The following is a 15,054-nucleotide window of genomic DNA, read 5'->3' on the forward strand; positions in this document are numbered from 1 at the left end:
TTTAAGCTCCTCTCCCAAAAAATCCCCAACAAACGGGAACCTTCCCTTGCAAATGCATCTTCTGAACTCCTTGCTATTGGGTGTCAAAATCATCTGTGTGCCCTAGTTTATACAACCTGATTCTGATTTCTGGTTATGAAGTGTGGAAGGATCTTGAGTATCTATTACCTACAGACTCACAAAGTCAGTAACCTTTACACACTCCCCTTCCCAAACCAAAACTGAGCAGTCCCATATTCTGCACTGATCCAGGTTATGCCCCTTCTGACCCTCCATCCTTGAGGACACAGGACCATGTGGATACACATACTTGGTACCTCCTCTGGCTCTCTTCCCTCAGCCGCTCCCCACTCTCACTTTCTGCTCAAACTCCTCTGACCTGCACTAACATCTCCATCTCCTGCCACCATCCCTAATGTCACAAAGCCCCTTCCTCTGGACTATGCTCGAGGCAACTTCTTGCTGGGAGAAGCATCAACCCCTGTAAAGGATGGGTGAGCATTCATCCTGCCTCCTCCATATCCATCGCTGCTCAGAGAGCAGCACTTGTGCACCAGGGCTCCATCTCCACCCCCTCACTGCCCTGCCAACATTCATCACGTCTCCACAACCTTGCCCAAGCAAACCTGTGGCAGGACAATGGGGACAGGCACATGAGGACAGGGATGAAGAACAAAGAAACCACAACAGGCAGAGTCAAAGAGGAACAACGTTTGGACTGAAGCCAGGCAAATCAGAAGATTAAAGAGAAAAGTTGTTTTCCTAAGGAGGAAAAAAAAAAAAAAAGGTCCCTAATCCTGGGCTTTTTGGTGTTTTGTTTTTAATCTTGTATGTTTTCAATTTCAATATCTCTTTCTCTCTGTCTCTCCTTTTTTTTTTGAATATACATTTGCGTTAGTGCCACAAGAAGCAGTAGAGATGTCTAGCAGAGTAAACTGTTCAGCACAGCACCCTGGTAGCTGAGGACATGAGCAGATGGGAAATGCCACACTTCTGAATATTCTAACCTTAGCTCCTGAAATCTGGGCCATAGTTTTATAAAGGTAGGAAGCATTCAAAATAAGAGTATTGCTTTAGCAATAAGAATCCTTACTTCTCCTGGTGCAATTTGGGACAGCAGCGTTTTCGTCCATGGCTTAATGGTGGAACATTTTGTATCTGCAATTTAATTGCAGGCATAAAATTGATGACCAGCCAGACACTGATCAAGGGGCATAAAAATTGCATCTGAAAGCAAGTAGAGTTCTGCTTTTTTTTTTTTTTAGACATGAAAATATAGGAGGAAAATTTTGTAGAATAAATCATGTGCCCAAATGAGAGCTTGTACCTCTCCTATTTCTGGAAATATCTCAGTGAATAACATAATTTCATTCTTGGGTGAAGGCATCAGGGCTTTCTGCTGCAACACCGCCATGAAGTCAGAACTGAACATCTCACGTGAGGCAACATAAATCCTGCAGCAGGATGCCAAGATTAGCACCTGCGAAAGGATGTTTGCACACCTTAGTGCTACTGTTGGTCTGCAAATGCAACAGGAGCCAAAGGAGCCAGGCTGTGTGCATGGCGCTGTGTAAACATATGGAAAAATGCTCCGCTTGCCCCAAATCTTTTCATTCTAAGACCACCTAGCACCTTATACTGGAGGAGACTACAATCAATACAAAGTATAAGTCACAGTGTACTTTTATTTCTTTTGATTTCTTAATACAAACAACTTATCTGACTGCACTTCAGCCGATATTCAATTAGGGGCTTAATTAGTTGTTAAATGTAACTAAGTCAGGCTGAAATACTAGGAGGAAGAGAGAATAGCTCCTCCGTTGCTGTTCTTTCCAACAGAGCAGCTGGGCCATGGGCTGTGGATGACCAGCTCTTGCCTTGTCCCTTCTGTTGACTCCTCAGATCTCACCACCAGCTACTCAGAGCTTCCCAACTCTCCCAGATCCCCAAACTGCCTTACTCCACAAAAACTTGCAAACCAGAGTGCAGATCACAAATTTCCATTGCCTTGGACCATGTTTAGATCCCCAGTACAGTCCTGTGGCACAAGTGGAGCCACAAAGAGAAACCAACACAGGCAAGAGCTTGAGCCTGTGGCAGCCACCACCGCAGTGATGCTGCCCAGGCATGTGGCAGCTTCCCATCAGCTCCACTGAGGATGCTTCCAACCCTCTCCTATCCATGGTATTCCCACATCACCTGTTCAAACTCCCGCTTCTTCCCATCCTCTCCTCCCCATTTTGGTATTGCAACTAAAACCTCACCTGTAGTTGCCCCAGTTAATTAAGGTCCTTTCAGTAAAAAAATCAATCCATGTGGTTCAGTTCCCACTAAAAGCCAAGTGCAAGCAAAGAGGTGCCCCAGGAGAACTGCTTGCAATGTGTGTTTCTTTTAGCTCTGGTGCAAACCATCTCTGCATCAAGTGCTATCATAATACAGATATAACAAGTATGGTTTCTCCCTTCCTGCAGTTTACATGTTTGTATTTCTAAAACAGTCTGGTCACCTGGAACACCTACCATTTTATAAGACACAGTGAAATGGCACTTTACAGACACATGCTATTTTATGTTCTGAGAACTTTGTTTTTTATCTTTCTTGTTCTGTTGCTTTTCTTTGATTAAATAAAGGTATTCAGTATAGAAGTGCAGGTCTGCACTTTGTGCTTGAACAGTAAGACAAACAGCAATGTTGCCATGGATTTTTTTAAACTCCAAATAAAAATAAACAAACACATCTTGGCAGTGTTTGGAATAGAAGCTAGTGAATAATTCACAATGAATAATTGATTTCTTGAATTTAGCTTTTTTTTTTCGTTTTTTTTTTTGTTGTTGTTCTGCCAGTGGAATGTGCTCTACCAGATGGTGAGTTCAATAAATGTATTTGTTTTTCCAATTTATTTGATAGATTTTTCCCCCCAATTTTTCCCCCTCTAAGGTGAAGTCTGAAATTCCAGATGGTTTGACTAGTGGCCGGATAAGTCACGATGTACTGTTTCAGCTTCCTCTTTAGAAAGGTGGTAAGAATGATAACAGGAGTGGAAAAATGCATACATGAAGCAGGAATGAAAAGGGGGGGCAGTTTGTATCAAAGAGAAGATAAATAAGAAGAGGTGTGATAACAGTCTATAAAATAGTGAATAATACAGAGAATTGAGGTAAAGAGCTACTGTTTTCTCTCTTTTTTTTTTTTTTTATAATGCAAGAAAAAAATGAGCAGTTAATGAAGCTGAAAGGTGGTGATTACAAATTTACTAGAGAAATATTTCTTTAACAGAACACTGAACCTAGGCAAGGGAACTCACTGCCACGTTACATTAAAGCCACGAGTTTAGTAAAATGAAGCAAGGAATTACACATTTACACGGGGAACCAAAACATCCAAATATAAAGTACCAGTGTTGATGACAAGGACTATATTACCTCATGCCTTAGGGAATAAACTAATCATTATTATTGATAAATACGTGATGTTATCTGCCAACTGCAGCGGTTCCCTTACCTTCCAACTAAAAAATCTGATGCTGCTTATTCTGATAGGTCAAATCAGGGCCCAAGGGACTTCAAGAGTGATTCTCTTTGACAATTGCTAAGGTTGGACGAATGCACAAATCCTACTAAGTTGAATATTCTCAGTGGAATTTCTAAAATTCCACATATATAAATATTTCCACAGTGCCAAACTTCATTCTTTCTTTTTTTTTTTTTTTGGTTGTAAAATGAAATTGGTCAAATATGTGCGGAGAGGGGATGCTGAAGTGGCATTAAGTGCAGCTAAAGCATACTCATTGACAGATTTGATCTAATGCTCAAAAAAATATGGTTTGCATTATTTAATAGCAAATCTTCCATGCAGGGGGAGAGTGGGTAGCATGTTGCACAGAGTGAAATCTCACTAATTATATTGATATTAATGGTTGGAGGGTGTTATTTGACTTCAGAGAGAGCTCCTTCAGCAGAATAAAACTTAATTCTGTAAGTGTTTATACAGGAGAGCGTTTGGTGCACAGACCAAACCTTCATTAAGCACCTGAGGATCTGAAGCTGAGAGCTGTCTGGAAACAGAAAAGGCAAACTGAAGAATTTATGCTAGCTACAAAAAATGCAAACGACAACAAAGCAGCATTAGCAGAGAAAAATACACAGCAGTTTAAAGATGGTTTTGTTCACTGAAGGGCCCAGTTCTGATCCATCTGAAGTTTATACAAATGTCGCTGCTACTATGAATGAACACAGCATCATGTTCCAATTATTACCAAAGAAAACCCTATCACATCATGTACCAAAAGTATCACATTGGAATTTTCCTTAAGTCTGCAAAGAAGCAACTGAATTAAACTGTAATATTCACCCCCACAAGCTCACAAATCACTGTCTTCAACAAGGCAGTACCAAGGCCTGCATAAACCTCTGCCATCCTGCTCTGCTTCTGCTGACTCGAATTTCTCCATCTTTTCTCCTATGGGAGCTCCATTTGCTTATGTTTTCTATATTTCATTTATATCGGAACAAAGAAATACAGGCTTATATAGGGACATAGGGATATTATTATATAGACTATACTAATCCTGCCCTACACTGTTTACTCCAAACTCAGCTTCTCAATGGCCTGTAAATAAGCTTGTTGACTTCTCCTGTGGCAGGTCCTGTGGAATTCCCGCACTGTTGTCTTGTTTATATCATCACTCCCTGCTCCAGCTTGTAAAAGCTAGCACCACAGACCTGGCGGCATGTGAGGGCACCAAAGATGGGACTGATTGAGTGGAGATTTATTCCTTGCTGTTTTATGTGCCTTGAGCTCACACTTTAACCATGTCTCATGGTAAGATCCTCACGCTTCCAAAGCTGGAGCGTGCTAGGGCTCTGTTTAACCTGACCCAAGGGGCACGGGCACTGCATCCCAGGCAGCAGCATCTCTGCACTTGAGGCCAGGGTGCTTCCCATTGCACATGGCCACTCTGAACCACTTCCACTCAGGAATTTGGAGACCCCTGAAAATGCACCAAACCTCCCTGCCTGCCAGACTTCTTGCCAAATAAAAGGGCTAGCAGGGAAAGACGGCACACAGGCCCCTGTGAAAAGCCCATTGAGGACTCAACCTGGGGCACGCTGTGGCAACCAGCCGTGCTAAGCACAAGACTGCCTTCATGCAGACAAGCCATAGACAACCAGTGCACAAAACTTTCTTCTGGGGAGATCTGAGCTCCAGCAAATGCCCAGTTCACAGATGACATGAGTTTTCTTGGCTCAGTCATCTGGAAGGAGTGCTGCTACAAGGCAGAAGTGGGGAGCATGGCCAGAGCCACGTGTCTTGAGTCTGGAAATAAGAGACTGCTCCTTCTAGCTCCAGCCAGGCCAAGAAGGTCAAGACATCGAGGCCCTTGTTTTGCCAGCTCCTTCAAGTTGGCACTACTGTCACAAGCTGGCAGACTGTGTCCCTCCGTTCCCTCAGCAGATTTACACATGACTTCTAAGAAAAAACTGCCGGTGTGCTCTGCTGTTGTGCCCCAGGTCCCCAAAGCACTTCGGCTGCCTTGGATAAAAATTAAATAAATAAGAGATGCACAAAAGAGAAGCCCTTCAAATACAAGCATGCAAGCAGTTGAGTTGTCAGGGGACTCCCTGCGCTGGTGCCCTTGCTCCCCCCTCCTCTTTTATTTCCCTCAGCCGGCGCGGATGGCGTGGCAGGACTGGAAGAAACCTGGCAAGGTCATGCTGTTTGATTCTGATGCCAGTTTCAATTACGTCCTGGCTTTTATGACCAAATCAAAAAAAACCCAAAAGTCTAAGAAGAAAAAAGATGGAGAGGGAAAGTGAAGAGAAGCTATAGCGTCCAGCTGCAACCTGGGAAATGACATTTCAATTTGTCAATCGATCCAGTCTCCTTATCCCTTGCCCCCTCCTTTTTTTTTTCTTTTCTCTTTCTGCCCTGTAATTTAATTAGCCCATTTATCATGTGGAAAGACTGCAAATGGGGCACCCAGATATGGGTTAAGCTGGAACAAACCTGCTTTCTGTTTGGGTATGGGTACCAAAGATGTGGCCACGAAGCATTGACATTCAGGTGGAAGAAATGTCCCCATGTGTGCAATTCTCAGGTTTCAGGTTGTACTGGAGAGATCACACGTCTGCTTTCCACTGACTGTCCAAAGCCCGTGTGCACTTGAAAAGTAGGTAGCTACCTTTCTTCATCAGCTAAGAGTATTGTTCAAGCTTAGGAAACAAGGATTAAGAAGGCATTCAGCCAAATGAAAAGCTGAATTCAAAGGTGCTGGAATACCTTTTTTTCTTAATTTTTTTCCCCTCCACATGTTATATTATTAGACTGTGGGACTGGAAGCTAAAGGAAATAATTGAAACGAAGACTTCAGTATTCCTGAAGGGCCAGATGAAGACACATCGCAATATTCAGAATTATGACAATGAATGACAGCAACATTATTAAAGACACATTAAATCTTCAGAAAGTACGTCTCCTCCTCACTCTCATGGCTGGGAATGATGCTTAGCATCGGGTCAGATCACCAAAATATGTCACCTTGCTCCTTTTCTCTGATGTATCTGCTACCAACTATCATGAGAGCTGGGCTTCTGAATCAAATGAGTACCAGATCCAACCTAAACCTCCATGCCCAGACCTCCCAGCCAATGCAGTACTGCCTGCAACACAGAAGAAGTGAAATGCCCTGCAGAAAAACTTTTCTCAAGAGGTTTTCAGCTTCTAGCAAAGTCTGTCATGACGCTCCTAGGTAAAATAAAAAATTCAGGTACTGGCACAAAGAGGAAGCTACCTGGGCTCAGTCTGAATCTTTGACTCAGTCTGTGGCTCAGTCCCTCCAGAGATTAGGACAATTGTGAAAGTGAGAACACCAGGGATTTCCTGCTATTTGTTTGCAGCACAGGTAGTGTCATGATGCCATGGCTGCTCCTCAGGGCTTCCTCAAATTCTAGTTGTCAGAGGCAATAGGTGTTTTACTTGTCGAAAGTCTCTAGGAGAATATTGCCCCACCATCACCCTGCTAAGCACCACAGGGTCTCTGCAGGGAAGTACCTAGAGGACAGCAAACACTAATTCTCTCTTCTCACACCCTAATGAGAAAGAATAACCTCAAATGAGACACCTGGGGAGTTAACAGACATAATGAGTAATATGGTTTAAAAGCAAAACACAGGGCTACATACAGAGTTAGTGCAAGTGAATATTGCTCTGCTAAGTCCAGAGAGTTTTTGCAGGCGCAGATTTTGCTCCATACATTTTCAGTTATTCAGTATTCAAGCATTCTTCTCCCAATCTCTTTCTCTTTTTTTGATCCATCCATATCTATGCAAATCTCATTTCTTCAACCCAGCTCACCACAATAAGTATCTCTCTCACACACATAAAGCCTAAATTTTATCAAGCATTTTATTTACTTCTGTCCCAGGGGAGAGGAGAGAAAAAATGGAGAGAGATAGGAAAAAAGAAAGATAGAGGAGATTACTGCTGCCTCTTTTTTTCATAATTGGCAGGTACTAAGACATTTCCACTATCAGCACAAACAAACAACCCAACAAATCCATGGCAGATCAACCCAGCAGGAGCAGCTCCAGGTGAGGACTCCAGGTGACAACACTAGCGATGGGCAACAATGCCTCTGTACACGGCTGATGAAATGCCACCACAGCCCACAGTCTTGGTGGAGATGGAGGCAGAAACCATCATGACCCACTCAGATCTTAACAGGGGGCAGGCCCTCACTGTGCTGTGCTGGGTAGGCAGACAAGGCAAAAGACAGACCCTAAAGAACTCAACAGCAGTGTGCAAGGAAGGACGAAACTGGCAGGGAGAGGAGGAGGGAAGTGAGCAGGGCAGAGCTCATGCCAGCTGCCACACTCTGCTCCAGTGTTTGCTGGGAAGTGGGACAGGGGCAGGTGGGGATGAAGGGGCAGCATTGTGGCCTTACGAAGAAGTACAGACTGCAAAAAAATTCAACTGCATCTCAAATAGTCCTGGCATACTTTTGGATTCTGTATTCATAGCGTGGCTGGTTACTACGTCTCTCTTGTGGGTCGTAGCCAGGCGACGGGGAACTGCAACACCCTCTCCTTCCCCGCGGAGTCTTTGCACTGCAGCAATGGATGGGATGCTGTTCCTTACCCTCCTCTGTCCCACACAGTCAAAAGCTGAGCACTGGGACTGATAGCTTGGCACCCATCTCTGCTGCTGCTACTCAAAGCTCCCATAGGGACATTCTGTTGCCCCAAAAGCACAATACAAAACACCCTGCTTCCTTCATTCTTCATTAAACACTGTCTGACGTTCCCCAAGACAAGCAGTGTTTAAAACCTCTCTAGTGGAAATGACGCTGCCAATGAGCCCAAGTTAAAAATCCACATTGGGAAGCCCAGTGACTTGTGTGAGGACAGCACACCAGGGCCCCTTCCCAAAACTGCAGCTATCCCCATCTACTTCGGAAGAGGTACTTCCCACAAAAGTGCCACTGCTGCAACACACAGCCAGGTTCGTTACACAGATATGCACCACCAGGTACGCCACTGAGAGGAGGTCAGAGAGAGCTGTTAGCAGCATGCTGTAGCCATCTGAAAGCAAGGTGGGAGCCATTAATTTCTCATTTTTCATTCCAGTGTCTCCTCCAAGACCTTGCCACCCCACACAGCCCTTCCATTTCCCAGGAGTGCAGTGAGGATGACGGTGTTCCCGGCCTCAGCTGTGAGTTATGAGATTCACTCATTTGCTGAACAGAAGACTGACAATGTAAATACAGATCACCAAGCCTCCAGAAGACAGGAATGAACCTTTGCCACGGCAGTTTCTCAAAGCCTCAGCTCAGCCCTGCCTACAACCCCGACGTCCATTTCACTGTCACTCACAAAATCACTAATACATTAGTTGTCCCCTCTCCAGCTCACAAATGGGGAATCCACCTGCAGAAATGCCATGCGCCTTCCCCAAGGTCACAGAAGAAGCGCGTGGCACTGCAGAGAGCAGCATCTGGGCCTCCCGCATCTCAGATGCACAGCAGCCTCTCTCCTCTTCCTTGCGACTGAAATTTTGTATCCGTCCCTGGAGTCATCTAGTGCTTTGAGAAAATACGATGTGCTCCAAAGCTATTGCAAAGCGACTCAGCACTAGAGTAAGCAATTCCCAATAAAATGGAAAGTCAGAATTTCTTTATCTTTGACTGGATCAAAAATGATACATACTTATGTCTTTTTTTTTTTTCCCTTAAATACTCTCCTTACAGCTGTGAAATACTGCTGAAAGACATTTTCAGACCAAAATAGGTTGGTTAGCATAAAAAGATGGCTCCCTCCACCATTTCAGTGCAAACTTTTGTGTTTAATGCCAAAACGCCTAGTTTGCTAAAGGTCATACAAAAGTGACAAGTAAAACAACTAAACAAATACTCAAAGTAAGAGAATGAACATTTAGATATATATTTGCTCTGAATGTACCTCTCATCGTCTGGACATGATTATATACCCGAATCCTGCTACATCATTCAAAGACAATGATAGAAATGCCAGTAAAAGGGATTTTGTTTTTTCTTTTTGCACCACAACATCCAAGAATTAAAGGATGCTCCTGGCCCAAGAGATCTGATCTCAGTGAGGCACTTTGAATGCTCCTTGTCATCTCAGGCAACTCACTTGCAGGAGTGCTGGGAATTCAGAATAGATTAACAGGAGGTGACTGGTCTCAGGACTCACTGGACCTTGACTTCCTCTGTGTTTCAATACTCCAGTTTTCCAACTTCTTCTCAAGTTTCCCACAGAGATGTAGGGAATCTGGAGGAACAGCATTTTCCCCTAGAGCTGAATCTGATACTCCTTCCCTAAAAGATTTTCCCCTCCTTAGGACAGGGGAAGGAAGGAGATTATCAAGATATCCACAGAATTTCACACGCTAGATTTCCTCACACTTGCTTGGACCCCCCTCAATCCACCTCATCCCACTCCACCTGCAGGGCAAGGAGATCTAAGATGATCTACACTATACATCTTAATGGCAAAGGCACCTTCGAACCTGACACTCATTTCTTCACATGTGAGTGCTGCCAACTTAGACTCATTGATGCAAATGAAGAATGGCTTGAGGAAAAGTGATTGTACAGGAGTCCTAGCTACATCTCTGAATGTGATGGAAGCAGCACAGGCCAAAGACCCTAGGATTATCTTATGATTCACAGAATCATAAGAACTTTTGGTTGCTTATATGAACTTAAAAATCTTTTGAGGTTTCTCTCAGACTGGCAATAACAGACCTACCTAGCTACACTGACAAACTTCAATAGGGTCCTCAGCCCTTCTACTTTTGCAATAAAAGAGAATTCTTTTCTTTCTTCTTAATTAAATTTTTCTCTTCTTTTGTTACCCAGGGCTGCTGTTTTGTGTCTAGAACAGCTCTGTTCTGGACAACAGAAGTAACAAAAGAATAAGTTCTCCATGTCCATGCAAGGACTTTGAACTGGCAGAGCTCTTATAATAAAAGGTAAAAACAAAAACTGAGCTGAGATCAACCCACTTCTGCTTCAGACCTTGAGACAGTCCAGATTATTATAAATGGCATGGTGAGGGGAAAATAGCTCAGAGGATAGCAGTGGCTTCTGTCTACTGGAGACCTCAAAGCACTTTCTAATACTAATGAACAAGCTTTTCTATCTCCTTCTTAGATGAATCAGCACTGTTTTTGCTTCAGAAGGGATAAGGAAACTGAAGCATGGGAAGGGGATGTGATCTGTGCACAGCCTGACCACAGCAGTGTCGAACCTGAACTGACAACCTGCCCTCAGCCACAAGCCATCCCCCTCCCCTAAAAGGAACATGATGAAACTGTAAAAAGTTGCTGCCAGCTAAAGCAGCACAACACACAGTCTGTGAAGCAATATAATTAGCCAATTAACTGGTGTGCATGATTAGGGCCTCCAGAAAACAGGTACGTGGGGTAAAGGGTTGAAGGGAAGAAAAGTGCAATACAATGCAGAAGACTTCAGGGGTCCAACCTGTTGGTGGGTGTACTGCTAAATCTGGCCTCAGTCCATTTCTCATTGTCTAGAAACTACACACATCTTTCTACTCCACCTCTGGAATCAGTGAAAACCTCCCTTCCTCATCCTGCTTCTTCTGCAGGGACACCACGGGCTATTAAAGCCAAGAGAAAGGGAGGGATATTTCTAGGACAAATGCTAATGAGAGGGTGGCAAAGCTTGGTTTACAGCTCTTGTAGTACACTCTGCACTAAGAATAAAAAAATGACCCTTCCAAATGGTTGGTTTGACCCTTTTCGGTAGCATTATAATGCCAAGGAAAAAAAAAGAGGGTGGGGGGAAAGGAAAAAAAAATTACCACAATATATATGCATCAAATACTCCAGAGCAGTGGTCATGGCTCCAGCACATAAAACATTTACTCTGCCACTGGACAGACTGTAAATCCTATTTTTCTTTCCTAAAAATAAAAAGAAAGAAAAGATGAACATCCCCTAAATGATTCAATATTTTATACGCACTCCGTATACTGCAGCCTTGAAAAAGATGCCGCAGCATGACGGGCTTTGGAGACTTTATCTTGCTGCAGCAACTGAAGAAGAGCAATTTTAACACTGACATAATAGTCAGGCATGTGTTTGCTTGGTGGTTAACCACAGCTAGCATTAGGGTGCTGGTGAATATGTTCTTGGCAGTTGTGTGTATGCACAGGTTTCAGTTTGAATGGGCTGTGCTCCATGTACACATATGTTTCAGCCTATGTCTATGTATAATTTGTTAATGCTGTACACATGGAGGTGCCAGACCTGTGCACATGCTTTTGGCATGTGCTCTGTGTGCACGCACGTATGTGCATGCATTCTGGGCTGTGATGTTTTGATTCTTGCTATGTATTGGAGATTGGTGCGTGCTGTGAGTGCATGTGACTTTGCAGGATTTGCTAAGGCATACTGTCATTCTTTTCTCCAGCTTACTATGGTGGTAACCAATAATACACAGCATTCACTCCTGCTCCACACTGGAGGGTTTATCCCTTTCTTCTGCTGCAAGCACTGTCAGTGCTGCTGTTTTACATGGCACAGTGTCTTCCACTGTAGAAAGACCGCTGCTACCCCACACAGAATCACAGAATCACAGAATCGACTGGGTTGGAAAAGACCTCAGAGATCATCGAGTCCAGCCCTTGGTTCAACTCTAGCCTGTTTACTAGATCATGGCACTAAGTGCCATGACCAATCTCAGTTTAAAAACCTCCAGGGACGGCGAGTCCACCACCTCCCTGGGCAGGCCATTCCAATGCCTGACCACTCTCTCTGTAAAGAATTTCTTTCTAATATCCAGCCTAAATTTCCCCTGGCAGAGTTTAAGCCCATGCCCCCTTGTCCTATTGCTAACTGCCTGGGAGAAGAGACCAATCCCCACCTGGCTATAACTTCCCTTCAGGTAGTTATAGAGAGTGATGAGGTCACCTCTAAGCCTCCTCTTCTCTAGACTAAACAACCCCAGCTCCCTCAGCCTCTCCCCATAGGTCTTATGTTCAAGTCCCTTTACCAGTCGTGTTGCTCTTCTCTGGACCCGCTCCAGCACTTCAATGTCTTTCCTGAACTGAGGGGCCCAGAACTGAACACAATACTCCAGGTGTGGCCTCACCAATGCAGAGTACAGGGGAAGGATCACTTCCCTTGTCCTGCTGACCACGCTATTTTTGATACAGGACAGGATACCGTTGGCCTTCTTGGCCACCCGGGCACACTGTTGGCTCATATTGAGCTTCCTGTCAATTAGCACCCCCAGGTCCCTTTCTGTCTGACTGCTCTCCAGCCACTCTGCGCCCAGCCTGTAGCGCTGCAGGGGGTTGTTGTGACCAAAGTGCAGCACCCGGCATTTGGCCTTATTGAACTTCATCCCATTGGAATCAGCCCATTTTTCCAGTCTATCCAGATCCCTCTGCAGAGCCCTCCTGCCTTCCAGCAGGTCGACACTCCCTCCCAACTTGGTGTCCTCAGCAAATTTGCTGATGATGGTCTCAATCCCCTCATCTAAATCGTCAATAAAGATGTTAAACAGGACTGGACCCAACACTGACCCCTGGGGAACACCACTAGTGACTGGCCGCCAGCTGGATGCAGCCCCATTCACCAGCACTCTCTGGGCCTGGCCCTCCAGCCAGTTCTTAACCCAGCGTAGAGTACACTTGTCCAAGCCACGGGCTACCAGCTTTTGCAAGAGTATATTATGGGAGACAGTGTCAAAGGCCTTGCTGAAGTCCAGATAGGCCACATCCACGGCTTTCCCCTCATCCACCAGGTGAGTCACCTGATCATAAAAGGAGATCAGGTTGGTCAGACAGGACCTGCCCCTCCTAAACCCATGCTGGCTGGGTCTGATCCCTTGTCCATCCTGAAGGTGCTGTGTGATTCCATTCAGGATGATCTGCTCCATAACCCTGCCAGGCACCGAGGTCAGGCTGACAGGCCTGTAGTTGCCAGGGTCAGCTCTGCAGCCCTTTTTGTGGACTGGGGTAACATTGGCCAATTTCCAATCATATGGGACCTCCCATAGAGCAAGTCCAGCTGCTCCCCAAACAGCACCAACCCAAAGCTAACCTCGGGCACCTGCCCACCACAAGGACGCAGGTGTCCCAGTCCCAGAAGCATGTCTTGCTTCCTGGCACCTTCACAGGCAACGGCTCTTGCCCTTCTGCTGAGGTTAAGCCAGGGCCATGCCCTTTGTGCTTTGTGCCCTCAAGTGCATGAGCACAGTTTTCCAGAGCTGCCTGGAGGACACAGAACTGACCAAGGGACCAAAAGGTGGAAAATCAACACACAAGTCTGCCCTGGGCCATGCTGAACACAGGTGCTGCTAGCAGGAAACTGCCATAGGCTGTTCACAAGCTATGGTAGATGCCTCTGTCTCATGGAAAGACTTGTACCTCGGTGTCTCCTGTATTCCCACATGGACCAGCTCTCTACACCTTAAGGGGAGCCACAAACCTTTCCCTGTGGTCATGACTAGCCAGATGAAGCTCCTGCCAAGGGAAGCAGCTAGGAAACCTCACTCTGATTATCAACTCCAGCAAAACAGTGGTACAGGCAACCTAAGCTTTTATATGGTGATATGAGGTCTAACCTTGAGGCAAGGAAAACATTCAAACAAAACACCATCAGAGTAGTTTCTGATGCGCAACTCTGTCTTTCGTATTCTTTCTTGTGTATTCCCTTTGCTACTCTAAATCAGGTTATGGCTCTTACATATCCCACTCCCAGCCATCCAGTCAATCCCATAAAGTCCATCATCTATATCAAAATGCAGAGCAAACCACTTGTTGTGGAAAAAGGAAACGGCAAGCTCTCCTACAAAGAAGAACAAAGCCTCTGGTAACACACTCGATTGGGTTTTTGTAGCAAGGTTGAGGAGGAAAGGGGGATGGAGAGGTGGCTTCTGTGAGATGACACCATAAGCTGTCTCCATGTTAGACAGAGCCAGGTCAAGCCATTTCAAGACAGGTCTGCCACTGGCCAAAGCTGAGCCCATCAGTGACGCTGAAAGTGCATCTGCAGTAACATATTTCAGAACAGGTAAAAATGCTGTGCAGCAGCTGTGAGAGAGGAATGAGAAAATGAGAAACAGCCCTGCAGACACCAATGTCAGTGAAGAAAGAGGAGCAAGGAGGTGCTTCAGGTGCTGGAGCAGAGATTTCCCTGCAGCCTGTGATGAAGACCATGGTGCTGCAGGTTGTCCCCCATGGAGGATGACGGTGAACCAAATATCCACACATGACCTGAAGGAAGATGCAGCCCATGGATAGCCCATGCTGGAACAGGCTGTGGAGAAAAGCCCACACAGAAGCAAATTTTCGACAGGAGCTGCTGCCTGTGGGAGACCCACACTGGACCAGTTTGGAGCAGTTTGTGGAGAACTGTCTTCCCCACGCTGGCACAGGGAAAGAGCATGAGGAGGAAGAAATAGCACAGACTACGCATTATGGACTGACCACAACCCCCATTCCCCATGCTCCTGCACTGCCTGGCGGGGGAGGTAGAAGAGTTGGGAGTGAAATTGTGCCT

At 45.2% G+C, this 15,054-nt stretch overlaps 1 protein-coding gene across 4 annotated transcripts in view; it reads right to left on the minus strand.

The window, feature by feature from the left end:
• The window catches only part of LSAMP (limbic system associated membrane protein), a 1,035,828-nt gene that overhangs the window by 866,261 nt on the left and 154,513 nt on the right, over window positions 1-15,054 (minus strand). For 2 of the 4 annotated variants that reach the window (XM_065063087.1, XM_065063095.1), the window contains exon 2: window positions 1-15,054. This exon is cut by the window's left edge and continues 13,772 nt beyond it; it is cut by the window's right edge. The exons of the other annotated variants lie outside the window; for them this stretch is intronic. In XM_065063087.1, the coding sequence (XP_064919159.1) occupies window positions 12,194-13,429 (1,236 nt within the window). In that variant the 5' untranslated portion in view covers window positions 13,430-15,054 and the 3' untranslated portion in view covers window positions 1-12,193. 4 annotated transcript variants of the gene reach the window in all.

The sequence above is a fragment of the Columba livia genome, chromosome 1 (genome assembly GCF_036013475.1).
Source record: "Columba livia isolate bColLiv1 breed racing homer chromosome 1, bColLiv1.pat.W.v2, whole genome shotgun sequence".
In the NCBI taxonomy this organism is placed as follows: Eukaryota; Metazoa; Chordata; class Aves; order Columbiformes; family Columbidae; genus Columba; species Columba livia.